The 17,668-nt window shown below is 42.6% G+C and overlaps 1 protein-coding gene across 2 annotated transcripts in view; it reads left to right on the top strand.

Moving 5' to 3' along the window:
• MGAT5B (alpha-1,6-mannosylglycoprotein 6-beta-N-acetylglucosaminyltransferase B) overlaps window positions 1-17,668 on the top strand; it is a 134,641-nt gene that overhangs the window by 103,242 nt on the left and 13,731 nt on the right. The window contains exons 10-14 of one of the 2 annotated variants that reach the window (XM_027850262.1): window positions 1,105-1,238; window positions 11,025-11,155; window positions 15,139-15,294; window positions 16,676-16,822; window positions 17,489-17,605. In XM_027850262.1, coding sequence (XP_027706063.1) covers window positions 1,105-1,238; window positions 11,025-11,155; window positions 15,139-15,294; window positions 16,676-16,822; window positions 17,489-17,605 — 685 coding nt within the window. Of the gene's footprint in view, window positions 1-1,104; window positions 1,239-11,024; window positions 11,162-15,138; window positions 15,295-16,675; window positions 16,823-17,488; window positions 17,606-17,668 lie in introns of both variants that reach the window. The other variant, XM_027850261.1, reaches the window with a different exon arrangement.

The following is a 17,668-nucleotide window of genomic DNA, read 5'->3' as shown; positions in this document are numbered from 1 at the left end:
GGGAAAATGCTGCTGGACTAGCAGAGCAGGAGGGCATGGTGATATTGGTGAGGGGGATGGTGATGGGGAAAAGAGAATCAGGGAGGGTAGCATGGATCTAAGACAGTCAACAGAGGCTCCCTGGACTCTGCTGTTCTCTATCACCCCAGCATCTCATCCCCTCACTCCTATCTAACCTCCACCTTCACATCCCCCACTTCCCTTTCAACCCTGAAAAAGACAAATGGCATCACTCCCTGGTACATCCACAGCCAGCAAAATATGGAATTAAATTTAGCACAAATCGTTCTGCTATTTATTACATTTTCTCTAATCCCATTGACTATCCCACATGATTTTATTAGAGTAAAAAGTGACAGGCCGCATTATTGCTTTTATTAAAAATGAATGTGCTGAGTTCATTCTGCTCCTTTGCACCCCCACCCAACCTCAATCTCTCACAGCAGGAATAACGCCAACTTCAACATTTCTTTGGTGTGAGGAACAAGCACCTTGGAGCAGCCTGGGTCTCTGAGAAGGGAGATGAGACTCCTTTTGGGAGAAGTCTGAAGCTTAATGACTTTTTTCTATTTCTGGAGGAACAAATGCTGAGTCCATCTTCTCCCTCCCTTTGGGCCTACTGGACTCGGGTTAGGGAGGGAACTATCATTGTGTGCCTGTGTCTGGATGGAGTTGTGTGGTATTTGGGGCTAAAGTCAGACCCCTTACTCTGAATGGTGGGATCCTTCATAGAGAAGGTCTCTCTGGGCTATCCAGGTGACTGGGCATGTCAGAGAGGAAGGCAGTAGAAAGCTAACAGAGTTAGGTAAGATCTTGTCTGGAAGAGAAGCAGCAGAGTTGAGAGTAGCTTCTGGAACTGTTCTATCTTTTGCTTCTCCAAAGATGAGACTTTCTGATTTCCCTGAATTTTCTTTCATACCTGAGAGAATACCTCACCAAGAAGGCTGGGGACAGCCTCAGGACATAAGAAGCTCAGGACTTCTCCAGAGGCAAAGACCACCCTGTCCCTAGAAAGATTTCCATGACATGGAGGCTCCATATGTTCTGCTGCTTACACATAGATAGGTAGATTACTGGCCCATGACCCTCATCTTTTTCTGACAGGTGTCGATTCCGGGTCATTGACACCTTTGGCACAGAACCTGCATACAATCATGAAGAGTATGCCACTCTGCACGGTTACCGAACCAACTGGGGTTACTGGAACTTCAACCCAAAGCAGTTCATGACGATGTTCCGTGAGTGGCCCTCCATGTGGGACTGGTGAGGGGTAGGGCCTTCTCATGAGTGCTGAGTGTTATGATGTGATTCACCTGGAATCTTATCTCTCTTCTCTATCCCAGAAAAGAAAGGAGAGAAAGGAGGAGGGTGGCACTGAGGTGGATCTCCCCCAGGCCTGCACCCTTTCTGAAGGGGGAAGGAAAGGGAATTAAGCACTTACTTGGTGCCTACTATGTTTCTCTGAGAAATGCTATGCATTATAGATGCAGAGGTAACAGGCTGAGGGGGAAGTTCAGAAGGGAAGGCATAGCCACAGAAGAAACCCCTTACAGAGTCTAAGAAGTAGAGGGTAAAGAGAGGAAGCTTTTCTTGGGAGACACCAAAGAATTTTAGACTTGGAAGGAATCTTGGAGACCATTTAGTCCAACCTCTCATTTCAGAGAGAAGAAAATAGATGTCCAGAAAGGTTAAGAGATTTGCCCAAGGTCATAAAATTTAGAATGAGATGGGACCTTAGAGATCATTTAGCCTAAGTCCCTCATTTTACAGAAGAGGAAACTGACGACCAAAGAAATTCACTTTCCTAACATCTCACAGAAACTAGTCAAACCTGAATTAGTATCTGTTTGTCTTGACTTCCATTACAGAGCTCCCCCCATTATACTGTACCGTCTTATGAAATACCAAACACAAATAACTCATTTATCCACCATCTCTGGGGAGTAAGCCATCCCATAGAAGATAATTTTCCAAATAATTGGAGAAAACCTCTTCCAAACTCAAAGCTGGAAGAGCAGCTAAGTGGCACAGTGGATAGACCACCAGCCTTGGAGTCAGGAGGACCGGAGTTCAAATTCAGCCTCAGATACTTACTAGCTTGGGCAAGTCACTTAACCCCAATTGCCTCTAAAAAACAAACAAACCAACCCACCAACAAACTCAAAACTGGAAGAATCCTATTTGGTAGCAGTTTTTCTGACTATGCTGCCTTCTCAAACAGAGGCTAGGGATAGAAATAGGAGCTTGACCTATGGATTCATTGATATCTGGAACTCCTGGGCTGAGGAAAACTGTCATAACCATTGTAGGTTGCACCTTCTCTTCAACATCTAGCCCTAGCTACTTGCATAGAGCAGTGAGTGTAGTGGATGGAAAGCTGGCTGTAGAGCCAAGAAAACCTGAGTTCAAATCCCAACTCTCCTACCTCCTGTTCATTTATCTAATTCTGGACAACTTTCTAAAGAAAGTATATTGACTCTTTGATAATTCATAGGCATTATTATGAACATTAGTGTTTTGGTTTTTGTTTGGTTTTTTTTGGAGGCAATTGGGATTAAGTGACTTGCCCAAGGTCACACAGCTGGTGTCTGAAGCCAGATTTTAACTCAGGTCCTCCTGACTCCAGGGCTGGTGCTCTCACTGTGCCAGTTAGCTGCCCCTTTAGTTTTTGCATTATTCTGTAATAATATCTGACATTTATTTAGCACTTTAATGAGTGGAAAACATCCTTGAAACAGTTCTGCAAGGTAGAAAGGGCAAGTATTTTATGCCCATTTTACAGCTGAGGAAATTGAAGCTCAAAAAGAGGAAGTGATTTGGATTTAGAACTATAAATAGAAGAGTTGTACCTAACTAACTTCACATTCGTGTGCATCCAACTAGCTTCTGCTAGTTAGAATCCAAGTGATACTACCAGGTGCTATAGGCCATTTTATATGGAAGCAAATGGCCATTTGCTTCCGTATAAAATGGCCCCAGTAAACTAAGTTTTTGTGGTTCTTTAAGTAGTTTTTCTAGGGCAGCTAGGTCATGTAGTGGATAGAGTTGGAGCCTGGAGTCAGGAAGACTTGGATTCAAATCCAACCTCAGAAACTAGCTGTGTGACCCTGGGCAAGTCACTTAATCCTGTTTGCCTCAGTTTCCTCATCTGTAAAATGAGCTAAAGAAGTAAATGGCAACCCCCCCCAAAAGGGGGGGGGATCATGAAGAGTTGGATACAACTGAAAGGACTGAAAAATAAGTAGTGTTTCTGGATTTTTCTTTCGTGCTATTGAGCTATCAGTCGTCACTTCTACTGACAATGTGCTTACCTTTATTTCAATCCAGTTCAACAAGTGTTTATTAAATAGCTACTATGTTTCAAGTGAGCCGAAGTGTAGTCTTCAGATAGCAGGCCTCAGAACACCCAGGTTCAAGTCTTGTCTCTAACATATACCAGCTGTGGGACCCTGGGCTAGTCACTTGATGCCTCAAGCAACTGTTCTGTGCTGATATTGGGAGTTTCTTCCCTGGGACTTCCCTATATTAATGAAATCACAGATCTGTTCCACCTCACCCCTCCCAAATACATCAGAAACTACTTCTGATGCACCCAATACAAAGTCAAAAACAAAGACATCCCTGCCCTCAAGGAGCCTCCATTCTAATAGGAGGAAGTAGTCAAGCAATTATCCCACTGTCTACCTGGCACTTCTTTATACCTACCTTAATCCAAATAACCAAGGTTGTTAGAATTGCATGTAAATTAAAGAGTGAATGGTTCAGAGTGAGGGCCTAAATAAAGTATATATACTTTAAACTGCAATTTTGTCTGTTCAGATGTCTGGGTTCTTGGCCAGGTTCTAGATAACTAATGTTATCAGACAAGAAACCTCCAAATAAATGGCTATTATATAAACAAGTATAAAATTAGCATTATGAAAACCCCAGAACTCAAAAGTAAAGAGGCAAAAGTGGGGGTGGGGGCAAGTTAGGGAAGTTTTCTTTGAAGGAAGTGAATTCTAAGCAGGATTTTAGAGGAGAGAAAGAAGCAGAAAGCCTCAAGCAGAAAGGATGGATGGAGGTTATATGTGAAGGGGTGGGGGCAGATATAAACCAATTACTTTGAGATGGCAAACTGCTTAGTTTGGCTAAAGCTGAGATTAATAAGGAAGGAAGTTAGTGAGATAAGGGTAGAAGGCTGAGGATAGGAGGGAAGTATGGATAAGACTCTCAGTGGAGGACCTTAAAAATTAAATAAGGCAGTTGGCATTTGACCAAACAAATCAAGAGATTTGAGGCTTTTGAGCAGGAAAATAGAGACAAACCATGTTTAAGATTATCCCAGTTTTTAGGGTGATGTAGACAGGGAAGTTAGTAGAGGCAGCAATCTCAGCTAGGGAAGCATTGCAATATTTCAGATTTCAGAATACAGACAGAAAGCCCCCATTAGGGAAATAAATGCCTATTGGAGGCCCTGTGTGTCTCTAGATCTATGATTCCATGAACATCAGAGATTCTTTCTGGCTCTCAATCTTTGCATATTGTATCCTCATTGGGACTTTAGAGGCCCTCTCATTCTACAGATGAAGAAAATGAGTTTCACTTGAGGTGATTATGGTTCCTATTTTTCCCCCAAGACACAGGCAGCTAGCTAGGTGATGCAGAGGATAGAGTGCCAGACTTGAAGTCAGGAAGACTCAAGAGTTGAAATCTGCTACAGACCCTTACAAGCTGTGTAGCCCTGAGCAAGTTACTTAACTCTGTTTGCCCCAGTTTCCTCATCTGTTAAATGAGCTGGAGAAGGAAATGACAAACCACTCCAGTATCTTTGCCAAGAAAACCCAAAAATGGGTCATGAAGAATTGGACATGACTGAAATGACTGAACAACAAGTAAATGACAGAGCCAGGATTTTCATTCATACTCTCTGATTCCAAATCTAGCCCAGTCCACTTTCTAAGTCATGCTGAGACTCAAGGTCTAAAAAGAAATTCCCAAGCAGCTCTTAGCCCCTTTCAAACTAATAACTATTGATTTATTTTCCAAGTGGCAGAAACTGGGAAGTTGAATGCTTTTTCCAGATCTTACCCTCTTGGCCTTGCCTCTAGGGAACCTTTTAATTATCCATAGTACTTCTGCATCTCACTCTCTCTGGCTTATCCAGTTTCAAATCTTTCCAGACAAATTCTCTCCTGCTGGCATCTGGGAAGGGAAGGGGTAACAACAACAACAGCTAATATTTATATAGCTATGTGCCAGGTATGTGCCAAGTGCATCTTATTTGATCCTCACAACAATCCTGGGAGGTAGGTGCCATCATTGTCCCCATTTTATAGATAAGGAAAATGAGACAAACAGAGGTCGCGTGACTTCCCCAAGGTCACACTGCTAGAAAGTATCTGAAGCCAGATTTGCATTCAGGTCTTCCTGACTCCAGGTCCAGTGCTCTATCCATTGTGCCACTCAGCTGCAGAGTGTGACATAGAGACATCTCTTTTTTGTTACTGTTCAGTCATGTCTGACTCTTTGTGACCCTGAGGACCATACTGTCCAGGAGGTTTTCTTGGCAAAGATATTGGAGTAGTTTGCCATTTCCTTCTCCAGTGGCTTAAGGCAAACAGAAGTTAAGTGACTTGCCTAAGATCACACAGCTAATAAATGTCTAAGGCCAGATTAATGTCTTTTCTAAGTAGGCATAAATAGGGTGGGCCTGGGCTCAATTGGCAAGTGGTAAAGAAAGAGAGGAGAAGTAAGATGGTCTGGGAAAGCCACATGGGGCAAGTGGGCCTTGTTCTCATTGTATTCTGCTTGCCCTTGGTTCAACAATTTTATTAAATACCTACCTACTGTATGAAGATAATACCATACTTCTTCTAGGAAAGTTTATATAAGATGTCAAAGAGCTTACAACCTAATACTTGTAATGCACAATGTTATAAGCTTCAGCGATTTAAAGGGTTACAAGACAAGCTATTGGAAAAAAAAATTTCAAGTCACCACTGATTAAAGGGGAATAGGGAAATGTCATTTGAGTCTAATTCAACAAACACATTTTTAAACAACTGATGAAATTGAGTCTGGACCCAAAATATAAGCTGGGCTGGAGAGGTAAAGACAAAATCGATAATCCCTACCCTCAAGGAACTTACATTCTTGTGGGGAGACACAACATAAACACAAATCAATATAAATATAATACTAAAGAAATTGAGGAAAGAATAAATTAACAAATGGGAGTGGAGAGGGGTGGACAGCAATTGGACAAAGCTTTAGTTATAGAAGTGGCAAAAGATGAGGCTTGAAGGAAGAAAAGTTTTTGAGAGGTAGAAAAAGAAACACATTCTAGGCTTGGGGGACAACTGGGACAAATACACTGAGGTGGGAGATGGAATGCTGAGGGAAGCTTAGGAGTCTCATTTGGCTGGAATATGAGTTAGTGATAGGAGGTAGTATGAAATTCAGCCAAGAACGTAGAACACAGCCAAACTGTGGCCATGATCAGATCTGTGCCTTCAAAAGATTACAGCTGTCCTTTCCACATTGCAACTTTCCCCGTCATGGTTTTGATATATCATGGGTCAGCATAAGAAATTAAATTGGAATTTTTAGGGAGTTTTGTGGGTGCCACAAATGATACATGAAGGCCAGCAAATAACATAGAAAAAGTTTAGAAATTCAGAAATGCATAAAATATATGTATCAACCCAAATTTTATAGTAAGGTGCTAGAAACATCCCATAAAAGAAAAAGAAAAAAATCATAGTCTTTCTCCGATACAAAAAAGGGAGGACCAAAAATTTTTACATGAATTTTCCATATTGTGGGAGCACTGTGCCCCTAACCCCTACAATGAGGAAGGGATAACTGTATTTGCAAGCTATGTAAAAGATACATGGTGGGGAGAAGCAGAGAGACCAATTAGGAAGCTAATATGCTACCTCAGGCAACTGTAAAAGTGGGACTTAAAGCAGGTAGTTGAACAACAAGCAAAAGGAATGGCAAATGAGATGAGGAAAATCATGGGAGCACAAAGGTACAAGGGTAAGTATGGTTTGGCTGGACTGTGGGCGGAAGGGAATCAGACCACAGATTGAAAGCTAGAAAGGACCTTAGTAGCCATCCAGTCCAATCCTTTCATTTGACAAACGAAGAAACTGAGGCCCAGAGAGTTATTGGGTCTTTTTTTGTTTTGTCATATAGATAGTAAGTTGTAGTGCCAGAATTTGGACCTAAGGCTTTTCTTGGAAAATTCACCACACAAATTCTTTTATATGAGAATTAAAGCTAAAAAAGTTAGGATGATACTAGATGGAGGAGGGCCTTGAATTTGAATGTCAGGTGATTGAGTTGTTTTGGAAGCAATTAGGGTTAAGTGACTTGCCCAGGGGTCACACAGCTATTAAGTATCTGAGGTCAAATTTGAACTCAGCTCCTACTGACTCCAGGGCCAGTGCTCTACCTGTTCCACCTAGCTGCCCCCTCAGGCAATTAAGTTTTCATTTTACTTGGTAAGAATTTTTGTTCAGTTGTTTTTCATTGGTGTTCAACTCTCAGTGACCCTATTTGGGGTTTTCTTGGCAGAGATACTGGAGTGGTTTGCGATTTCCTTCTCCAGCTCATTTCACAGAGGAGGAAACTGAGGCAAACAGAGTTAAGTAACTTTCCCAGAGTCACACAATTATTAAGTGTCTGAGGCCAAATTTGAACTCAAGAAAAAGAGTTTTCCTGACTCCAGGCCCTGAACTCTATCTACAGCCTCACCTAGCTGCCCCTCTTGATAAGAAAAGGAATCCATTGAAGATTTTTTTTTTTTTTTTGGTGAGGCAGTTGAGTTTAAGTGACTTTCCCAGAGTCACACAGCTAGTGAGATCACATTTGAACTCAGGTCCTCCTGACTCCAAGGCTGGTGCTCTATCCATGCACCACATAGATGCCCCCACTGAAGATTTTTGACCTGAAAAAGAAGTCCAAGTTTGTATGTGCAGTTTAGTCTTTTGGCCGTATGAAGGATTAATTGAAGTGAGGAGAGTGGATACAGGCAGATCTGTTAGAGTATTACTAGAGTCCCTACCACAACAAGCAGTAGAGGCAATGAGCTAGAAGTGAAGTTGGAATAAGGACACCTGTGAATTCATCTGTGTGGAGACGAATGTCTGGGGTCCTGGAAACTTAAGTGATCTGCCTGGCCAATTTATATCAGAATTGAGACTTGAATGCAGGAAGTCAGGAAGACTCCAAGGCCTGTTCTCTTTTCACTAGGCCATGTGTGATTCTTATTACCAACCTTATCTCTACTGACTGATATATTTTAATTATTTGATTAAATTTATACAAGTTAATACAGCACAATAGCAATCTCAAATTACAAGTATTTATTGTCTCCAGAAGGTCCTGATGATGTTATATTCTTTGGCTGCATGGTCTAAGAACTAGAGGAAAAGCCCTCAGTAACTCAGCTCCTACAAACAACTCTGATCAACATATTAGTGCAATAAATTTATCAGATTAGTTAATAGTTACCCCCGGACAGCTAGGTGGTGTGGTGGATAGGAGCTTGAAGTTAGGAAAATCTGAGTTCAAATTCTACCTCAGATACTAGCTGTGTGTTACCCTGGTCAAGTCACTTCACCCCTGTCTGCCTCAGTGTCCTTATCTGTAAAACAGGAATAATAATAATAATAATACCTACTTCTCAGGATTGTTGTAAAGATCAAGTAAGATAATATTTGTAAAGTGTTAGCACAGTGCCTGGCTTATTATTCTTAATAAGTGTGTGTCCCCTCCTCTCCTCTCTCTCAACTTGGAAAAATCCAAGCCTTAAGAGAATGAGATATTCAAGGTCACTATATGTAAAAATTGGTGCATGTGATACAAAGGCAAAAAAATTTAACAGTCTTTGCCATCAAGTAACTTACATTTTATTGGGGGAAAACATTTTCTAGAAAGACAAGAAAATGCCTGGAAAAACTGGGTTCAAATCCTACTTCTGACACATATTGTCTGCGTGACTTTGGGCAAGTCACTTAACTTTTACGAGGCTCAGTTTCTTTCTTTTTTTTTTTTTTGGAGGCAATCAGGGTCGCGACTTACTTGCTCAGGGTCACACAGCTAGCAAGTGTGTGAGGTCCAATTTAAACTCAGGTCCTCCTGACTCCAGGGCCAGTGTTCTATCCACTGTGCCACCTAGCTGCCCCATTTTTAACTTATAAAATTAAGACCCTGGACTGGATGGCCTCCAGGGTCTCTTTCAGCTCTAAATCTATTATCCTATAATAAGTGAATAATTTCAGGAGGCGAAAGCACTAACACCTGTAGAAAGGAGAAAAGGCTTTGTTTGGGAAGCAACACCTGAGCTGTGCTTTGTGAGCTATGTTAAGGAAGATCAAATTCTAAGCTGGGGAGATGAGGAGGGGCTGCGTTTCAGAGGTGGAGGACAGTCTGTGCACAGGTACCAAAACGGGAGATAATGTCATGAAAATAGAACCGCTAGACTAGTTTGGCAGGAATGGAGAAGGGATAGAGAGATGTATAAAGGGAAGTAACCTGAAATAGGACTGGAAAGCAACCAGGTTGTAGAGGCCTCTAAATACCGGGGTGAGAGTTCTATATTTTATTCTAGGGACAATATGTGACCACTGAAGATTTTTAAGGACAGTGGTGACACACAGTCAGATCTATGTTTTAGGAATATCAAAATCCAGCTGGGTGAAGATGGGTTGGAGCAGGGAGACTATTTAGGACACTTATTATGGTGGTCCAGTGGAGAGGTGATGAGAAACTAGGCTCTGGTAGAAGATGTATAGAGAGATAATACGGATCGAAGAGCTGCTTTGGAAGTACAGTTATACCTTCCACATCGGGACTTTCCCCACCACAGTTTCAATGTCTTGAGGGTCAGCATGAAGAATTAAATGGGAATTTGAGGGGAGTTTTACCAAAGCTGCAGATAACACACGAAGGCCAGCAGACGATAGAGAAAAGGTTTAGAAACTCAGAAATGTATAAAATATACGTATAGCATTGTATAATATCAACATATTTTATCTTTTAATACCATAATAATTCAGACTTCTTCTCTGGTATGGAGAGCCAAAAAATTTTACACAGATTTTTCAAATCGCAGGAGGTGGGAGGGGTAAGAGGGTGGCACACCCCTAACCCCTTTGATGTGGAAGGAATAATTATAGAATCAACTAACCTTGGCAACTGTTTGGATATGGAATGGAAGGAGAAGGAAGAAGCAAAGAAACTCCAAGATGATGAAACTGGATGACTGGGAGGGTAGAGGTGCTCTCATGGACATGGGGAAGTTTGGAGGAGGGGTGGATTGTGGAGAAAATATAATGAGTTCTGTTTTGAACATCTTGAGTTTGAGATGCCTACAAGGCATTCAAGTGGAGCTGTCCAGCAGACAGCTGGAGATTTGGGTCTGGAGCTCAAGGAGAGAGATGAGGGTTCCATATATAGACATGTAAATATAGGACAAGAGGAAGCAGAATTCGAGGAGAAAGAGCTGTGGGGAGAGGAGGCTTTTGAATAAAGGTAAGGGCTATAGAGGAGGCTGAAGTCTGGGGGTGCGTGTTGGATGGAAGGGAGAGGGAACAGTTTGAGCTCAGAGGAAACGCTCTTGGTTTGAGCATTAATGTCTCCAAGGCTAATAATTTATTTGAGATTTGTCAGCACCCAGGTAACAGAACTATTTTCTTTTGGCTAAAAGAGTTACAGGTATGTGTTATTATGTGGAGGGGGAAGGAGGTGGTGGTATGGAGAGGGAGGAGTTGGTAATCATCCACCAGCCTGAACCAGGTAATCTTTAAATTTCCTTCCAACTCTAAAAGTCTATGAAAATGAACTCCCAAAGCAGGAACTGAGTACATTTCCACTCCATCCCTAAGCCGGCTCCCTCCATGCCCCCCCGCCACCCCTAATACTGCATGACCAAGCTCCCTATGTGGGGGGAATGAATAGTCACAGGAGGAGGCCCTGGACGTGTGGGTGACCCTTCCTTCCTTTCTATCCTTCCTGCATCTCCTGGCATGTAGCTCATACACCGGACAACTCCTTCATGGGCTTTGTGTCAGAGGAGCTCAACTCAACAGAGAAGCAGCTTATAAAGAACAACAAAGCCAGCAATATGGCTGTGGTATATGGCAAAGAAGCCAGCATCTGGAAGGTGAGAGCCAGGGCTGGGCCTTGCAAGCTTTTCTGAAGCCAAGACTGCATTCCTCCTCTTCTACTACCCCCTGTTCATCAAAACTCCCAACATTTTTTTTTGGGTGAGGCAATCGGGGTTAAGTGACTTGCCCAAAGTCATACAGCTAGTGTGTGTCAAGTGTTTGGTCTGAGGCCAGATGTAAACTCAGGTCCTCCTGACTTCAGGGCCGGTGCTCTATCCGCTGCACCACCTAGCTGCCCCTAAAACTCCCAACATTTACAGACATGGATTAGAACTCAAGGCACAGGAAATTGGAAAGGTTTTCATTAAAAGATCCCCTTTAACGCTTATGTCCTACATCCATTGTGGACAATGTGTATTATGGGGTTGTGGGACAGGGAGAGATTCAGGACAGTAAAAACCCTGCTATTAAAACTGGCTCTTCCATCCATTTGATTGGACAACGATTTATTAAAATGCTTGTTGTGTATAGTGTACCCAAGAATAAGTTAATGATGTTTAGTGAACATCTAGAAAAGGAAATGATGATTACAAAGAATTAACATAACTTCATCAAGAATAGGTGATACCAAACTAACCTTATTTTTTTTCTTTCTTTTTTTTTATTGGATTACTGATCAGGGGAATGTTATAGATATAGTTGATAAAGATTTTGGTGAAGTATTTGACAAATTCTCTATGATATTCCTGTGGACAAACAAGATGGAGAGATATGAGTTAGATAACAGTACAATTAGATGGATATTTTGCCCTGATCAGACTACCACTAGAAAATTGCATTCACTTCTAGGCAATACATTTTCAGAAGGAGAGTGTTGAGAGGAGGGCATCAGTGGTGGGAAAGGGTGTCTCTAGATTATGCTGCAGGAAGATTGGGTGAAAAACTAAATGTTTATGGAGCAGCTAGGTGGCACGGTGGTTAGAGCACCGGCCCTGGATTCAGAAGGACCTGAGTTCAAATCTGGCCTCAGACACTGGGCAAGTCACTTAACCCCATTGCCTATCCAGAAAGAAAGAAAGAAAGAAAAACTAAATGGTTAGCTTGGAGATTTAAAGATATTTAGGGATATGTCTTGGAATATTCTAAGATCTGGAATTCGGAAACAAGATTACACTTGTTTTTCTTGGCCCCAGGGGCCAGACCTAGGAGCAATAGTTGGAAGTTACAAAGAGACAAGAAAAAGTATGTCAAGAAAAAAAAATGCCCTAACAACTAGAGTGTTCCAATAGCAGAATGGACTGCCTTAAGAGGTAATGGGTTACCTGCTCATTTTAGGTCTGCAAGCAAAGTGCAGTAGAGAATGCAATAGAGTAGAAGTGATTCCCTTTAGGGTGTGGATTAGATTAGATGACCACTGAGGTAGAATAGGGACTCCCACATAAACACAGTTTCATAGAACATTATAGTTGGAAAGGACCTTGGGAATTTAGCCCATCCATTTCCAGAACTCAGCCCTGACTCCCAGACCAGGAGACATTTGAGAGGATCATCAAAAGAAATCCTTGCTTTCAATTTAAAAAGCACCTGGCCTTGAGTCCTGTTCCACTTACTGTCCTTAAAGGTCATTTGACAGAAGAATATACCCAGTTATTTTTCTCTGCCTCGTAGGGATAGGACAAGAGGATTGAGATTAAACACCAGAAAGAAACTTGGCTGTGGGGTGAGATATTAAACTGACCACTGGGGGAAGCTATAAATTCTCCTTCCTTGGGAATTCTTAGGAATCACATTAAAAAAAAAAACATATCAACTATTTCAATTAGCCCAGATGAGGAGAAAAAACAGCTCCTGTACTGTGAAATCCTTCCAATAAACCCAGGAAATCAATCCTGTTCTAAGAGTTTGGATTGATGAATGAGATGCTAATTTATTCCCTCTCTCCCCTCTTTTTCTTCTGCCAACTTTTGGGGATGCTGCAGATGCAGGTATGGTACAAGTGGCGTGTCCCAACTTCTGATTGTTCTTTCTCCTCCTTTCTGTTGGGTCTTAAACAGTGAAACTTGGTGTCTGAGCTACTTGGATTGGGCTTAACTGATGTGGAAAGTAGTTTTGTGAGAATAGTAGAAGGGCAATAAGAGTGGCTGGACAGGAAAGTCTGTCCATGATCCTTCTGGTTCTTCTCTTTTTATGAAGTGACAGACAGGGTACAGGACCCTGAAACCCAGTTTGACACACTGTCCAGAGGACTGCTCCCAGAGAGTGAAAGGGGTACAAAGGAATAAGCTATGTTGGTGATATGCAGCAGCTGGTATCAAGAGGCCAGTCTGTTACAGTGGTAAAGGGGAAAGGCTTGCAGAGGGGGAGTATTAAAGGAAAGAGCAAAAAGGTCCTAACCTTCAGCAGAGAACTTCAGTGACCCTCATGGAGTTGAAAGGGGAGGGAAGGAAAATCTGGGACTGCTTCTCACATCTGATGGTTGTTTCTCTAAATGAGAGAAAGATTTAGGTGCTAGAAACTTGAAAAGAAGGCAGAGAGGATAATAAAACAAGCGAGCCCAGTTTTACAAGAAAGCACTATGAAGACACTGCCCTGGGAGAATGAAATTATGAAGTCTAGAAGGTCAAGGGGCATTTAAAGTTCCAGCTTTAAATGCCTGGAACACTGTTGTTTAGCAAATGACCTCATGAGTAGTTGCTGCAGTCTTTGTAACTACTGGAGAGCAAGAGTTCTTTCCGCAAAAAGAGAGAGAAGTAAATTGAATCATGGGACAGATCCATGGCTAAGGCAGGGAGAGGAGAATAAGAGGGGGAGGAGGGATGGAAGAAGAGAGGGAGAAGGTTATTATGTACCTGAAGGGAAGCACAAGTCCAGCTCCAGTCCAGTGGTAGCTTAATGGGGCTAGTAATGAAGAATGCAGTTTTCAATGATTTTCTGCCTTGCAGGGAGTGCAGTGCTAATGAGACCAGGGCCACAGTTCCATCCAAATATGTGAGCCAGTTAGTTTCCCTCTGTTCCGCAGCCTCATTTCTGTCCCTGGCGTCATCTAGTAAACTTATAAGGGAAGCAGGGAGAATAAGGAAAATCTATCCCTACTGGTTAGTCATAGGATCATAGAATTCCAAGCTGGAAGAGGCTTTAGAGGTTGTACAGATTAACTGCCTCCTTTTACAGATGAATAAATACAAGATAATCTGAGGAAAGAGCATTAATGATTTAGGGGGATCAAGGAAGGCTTCAAGAGGAGGTGGCACCTTAGCTGAACTTTAAATTAAGGGAGATTCTGAGAGACAGAAAAGAGAAGGATGTACATTCCAGGCATGGGAGACAAATTGTACAAACGTACAATCTGTATTTTGTCCTAAAAGCAATAGAGAGCTGCTGAAGACTTTGATCAGGGGAATGATGTGGTCAAACCTGTGCCTCATGAAGATGATTTTGACAATTTCTCAGGCACAGATTCCCTCCTCCCCAACTGACCCACTCTAGGTCTCTAATTTCTGAAATGAAAATGGATAGATAACTGATAAGCATGAGATCCTTGACATGGCTTTTTCTTGTCAAGGCTTCCCAAATACCAAGGTTCTTTGCTTGGGAAAATTGCCTTTCCCTCATGTGAGCACTACACCTGGGACTCTCCGAGGCCACAGCTGATGGAATGAACTCATCCTCCCCTTCCCACTTTGGGCCCAGTAATATGAAAAGTTTAGGGCCAGTATCTCTCCTTAACTTCTTTTCTTCCTTCTCTTTCTCCCTTCTCAGCAATACTTCCCTAGATAAATATAAGGTAAGCAGAGCTAAGGGTCATAGGAATATAGAGTTGAAAGTCAACCTAAATCCGACTGTCCCATTTTGATAGATGCCCAAAGTCACAATGCAAGCTAGTGACAGAGACTGAACTAGAGGCCAAGCTCCTTGACTCCCAGTTCAGCATTCTTCCCTTATTCCGTGTATTCCTGACTCCTAGTCCAGTGTTACACCAGTGTCTCATGGGTGGTTCTGCATTTTCTGGCGTTGGTAATTCCTTCTCTTTCTCTCCCAGGGCAAGGAGAAGTTTCTGGGCATCTTGAACAAGTACATGGAGATCCATGGCACTGTGTACTATGAGACCCAGCGGCCACCAGAGGTCCCTGCCTTTGTGAAGAACCATGGCCTTCTGCCACAGCAGGAATTCCAACAGTTGTTGCGAAAAGCCAAGGTGAGGGGCACAGAATCACTTCTAAGGCAGGGCTAGGGGCAGTGGGTGGACCTCAGCAACAGAGGTAAAAGTTATCCCAACCCATTTTTAATAGCAGCCTTTGCTAGTAGCTCCTTCCATGTCTTCCATATCATGGTCCCTAGGGCCTGGCAAAAGCCAGGAAAGCTGGGACTACAGGGAGGGGGAGGTAACAAAGAAAAGGGAAAGGAAAGGAAGGAAAAAAGGAAGGTTACAGAGTGGAGTGTGGGAGAGGGTTGGCCTCCAGATTCTTTAAGGCAGAGATTCTTATCCTTCTTTGAACCCTTTTGGCAGTCTAGTAAAGCCTATGCATCTCTTTTCAGAATAATGAATGAAATAAATGAATAAAATGAATATATAGGAATAAAATAAAATACATAGAACCACGAAGGAAACTAACTATATTGGTTTCCAACTAGATTGGTATAGTTATCAAAAACTATATTGGTAGAGTTTCAGACTATATTGGTAGAGTAATGAAAAAATTTTTTATTGATTCATAGACCCCCCCCACCCTTAGAGGCTCATGGACCCCAGGTTAAGAACTCCTGCTTTAAGGGGGGGGAAGAGAAAAACTATGTGACAGAAAAGTAGCTAAAGCATTATTTCATCCCTTGTTTGGTTCAAGTTCAGCCTAGCAGGTAGTATCAGCTCCATTTGCTGTTCACCAACAGGATTCCATACAGAACTGATCCTGGTTCTAGCTTCTAGATAGATTCCATTTAATTCAATTAAAGAGACATTTGTTAAGCACCTACTATGTGAAAAATCCAATGCTAGGGGCTGGGGGGACATACAAAATTTCATTAAGCCACCATTCTTCCCCATGTGGAGTCAAGTTGGGAAAAGCTCCCTTTGGTTCTACTCTTTTTATGAAGGGAGAGTCAGAAACCAGGACATACACATATTAATTGTAATTCCATATATAGTGCTTGCATCAGAGAGTCAGAAAACAAAGTGCTTTAGAAGGTCTGGGTGTGGGAGGACAAAGTCTTATTGGGTTGAAGGAATGGTAGGTGTAGGGGCTACTGTCTTTGGTTTGTTAGCTCCAGACATCCTCGAGTGTACAGAGAGTTAGCATTTGCTGCTTTGGGAACTATGGCAAGGAAATCTGGGGTTCCAGGTGGACAGATCTGTGCCACAGGGAGATGCAAGCTTGATATAATGAACAAGTTTCTGTGTAGAAACACATGGTTCTTGAAACTATCTGATAGCCTCTGGGAGAAAAATGTTGGATTCCTTTCCTGGTTCCTACTTTTTCCCGAGCTCCCTCCCAAACCTCACACGCCTGCTTTTGTTTCTCTGACATGTGTGACCTATTAGTCAATTCCTGCCCTGACAGTCCTGCTATCTGTTCCCCTAGCTCTTCATAGGGTTTGGCTTCCCCTATGAGGGCCCTGCTCCTCTAGAGGCTATTGCCAATGGCTGCATCTTCCTGCAGTCTCGCTTCAGTCCACCTCATAGCTCCCTCAACCATGAATTCTTTCGAGGAAAACCCACTTCTCGAGAGGTAAGTGATGGGAGAATTCTGGCCCCTGAGGGGAGGATCCAGTAGAGTCATAACTAGAAGAGGGACACTGATGTCTGTAGGAGTGCTGGTAGTCCCCTAAATTGGTTTTCCTGTGCCTGTTGGTTTCATCCACTGGCCTGTCTTTCCCCAGTATCCTTATAATCCTATCACAGTTGTACTCCTTCCATGGAGTATCTTTCCCCACTGACATGTACTTTTCCTGCCCCTTTCCACTTCCTCTGTCTCCTTTCAGTGGTAGAAGAGGCCTGGGGTAATTACTTCCTACCCCCAACAACTGAATCTACCTTGGGTACCAGAATCCTACTCACAGCTTGAAACCTAGGGATTCCAAGGACCACTTTCTTATAATTATTACATTGGGTCTCCAGAATAAGGAGAGAGTCTGAGGCATGGGAAGTGAGGTTAAGAGAAAATCTGTAATTCTAGGTTATATGAGTAAAGAGCCCAAAAGCTGGGAGATAAGAACATAGTCGGTTGGGAAGGACAGTGGAGGGAGCCTGGGAAATATGAAGAAATGGAACAAGATCAAAGAGCTTGGGGCTGCATTCCTTCAGCACACTTGGGTTGGAGGGCTGTCTGGCTTTCTATACCTGGGCTACCTTAGCAGGACACAGAGAAGCTCAGGACACCTTGTGTCCTGGCCAGGTGTTTTCTCAACACCCCTATGCTGAGAACTTCATTGGCAAGCCACACGTATGGACAGTTGACTACAACAATTCAGAAGAGTTTGAGGCTGCCATCAAGGCCATCATGAGGATTCAGGTGAGAGGTTGTGGTAAGCTCATTTCCCCCTTTAGAGAAGGATCAGTGAGGAGAAGAAGGCAA

The sequence above is a fragment of the Vombatus ursinus genome, unplaced genomic scaffold, assembly GCF_900497805.2.
Source record: "Vombatus ursinus unplaced genomic scaffold, bare-nosed wombat genome assembly UNPS02008996.1, whole genome shotgun sequence".
NCBI classification, from domain to species: Eukaryota; Metazoa; Chordata; class Mammalia; order Diprotodontia; family Vombatidae; genus Vombatus; species Vombatus ursinus.
Note: the sequence above shows the minus strand (reverse complement) of the source record. Positions and strands in the feature narration are given on the sequence as shown.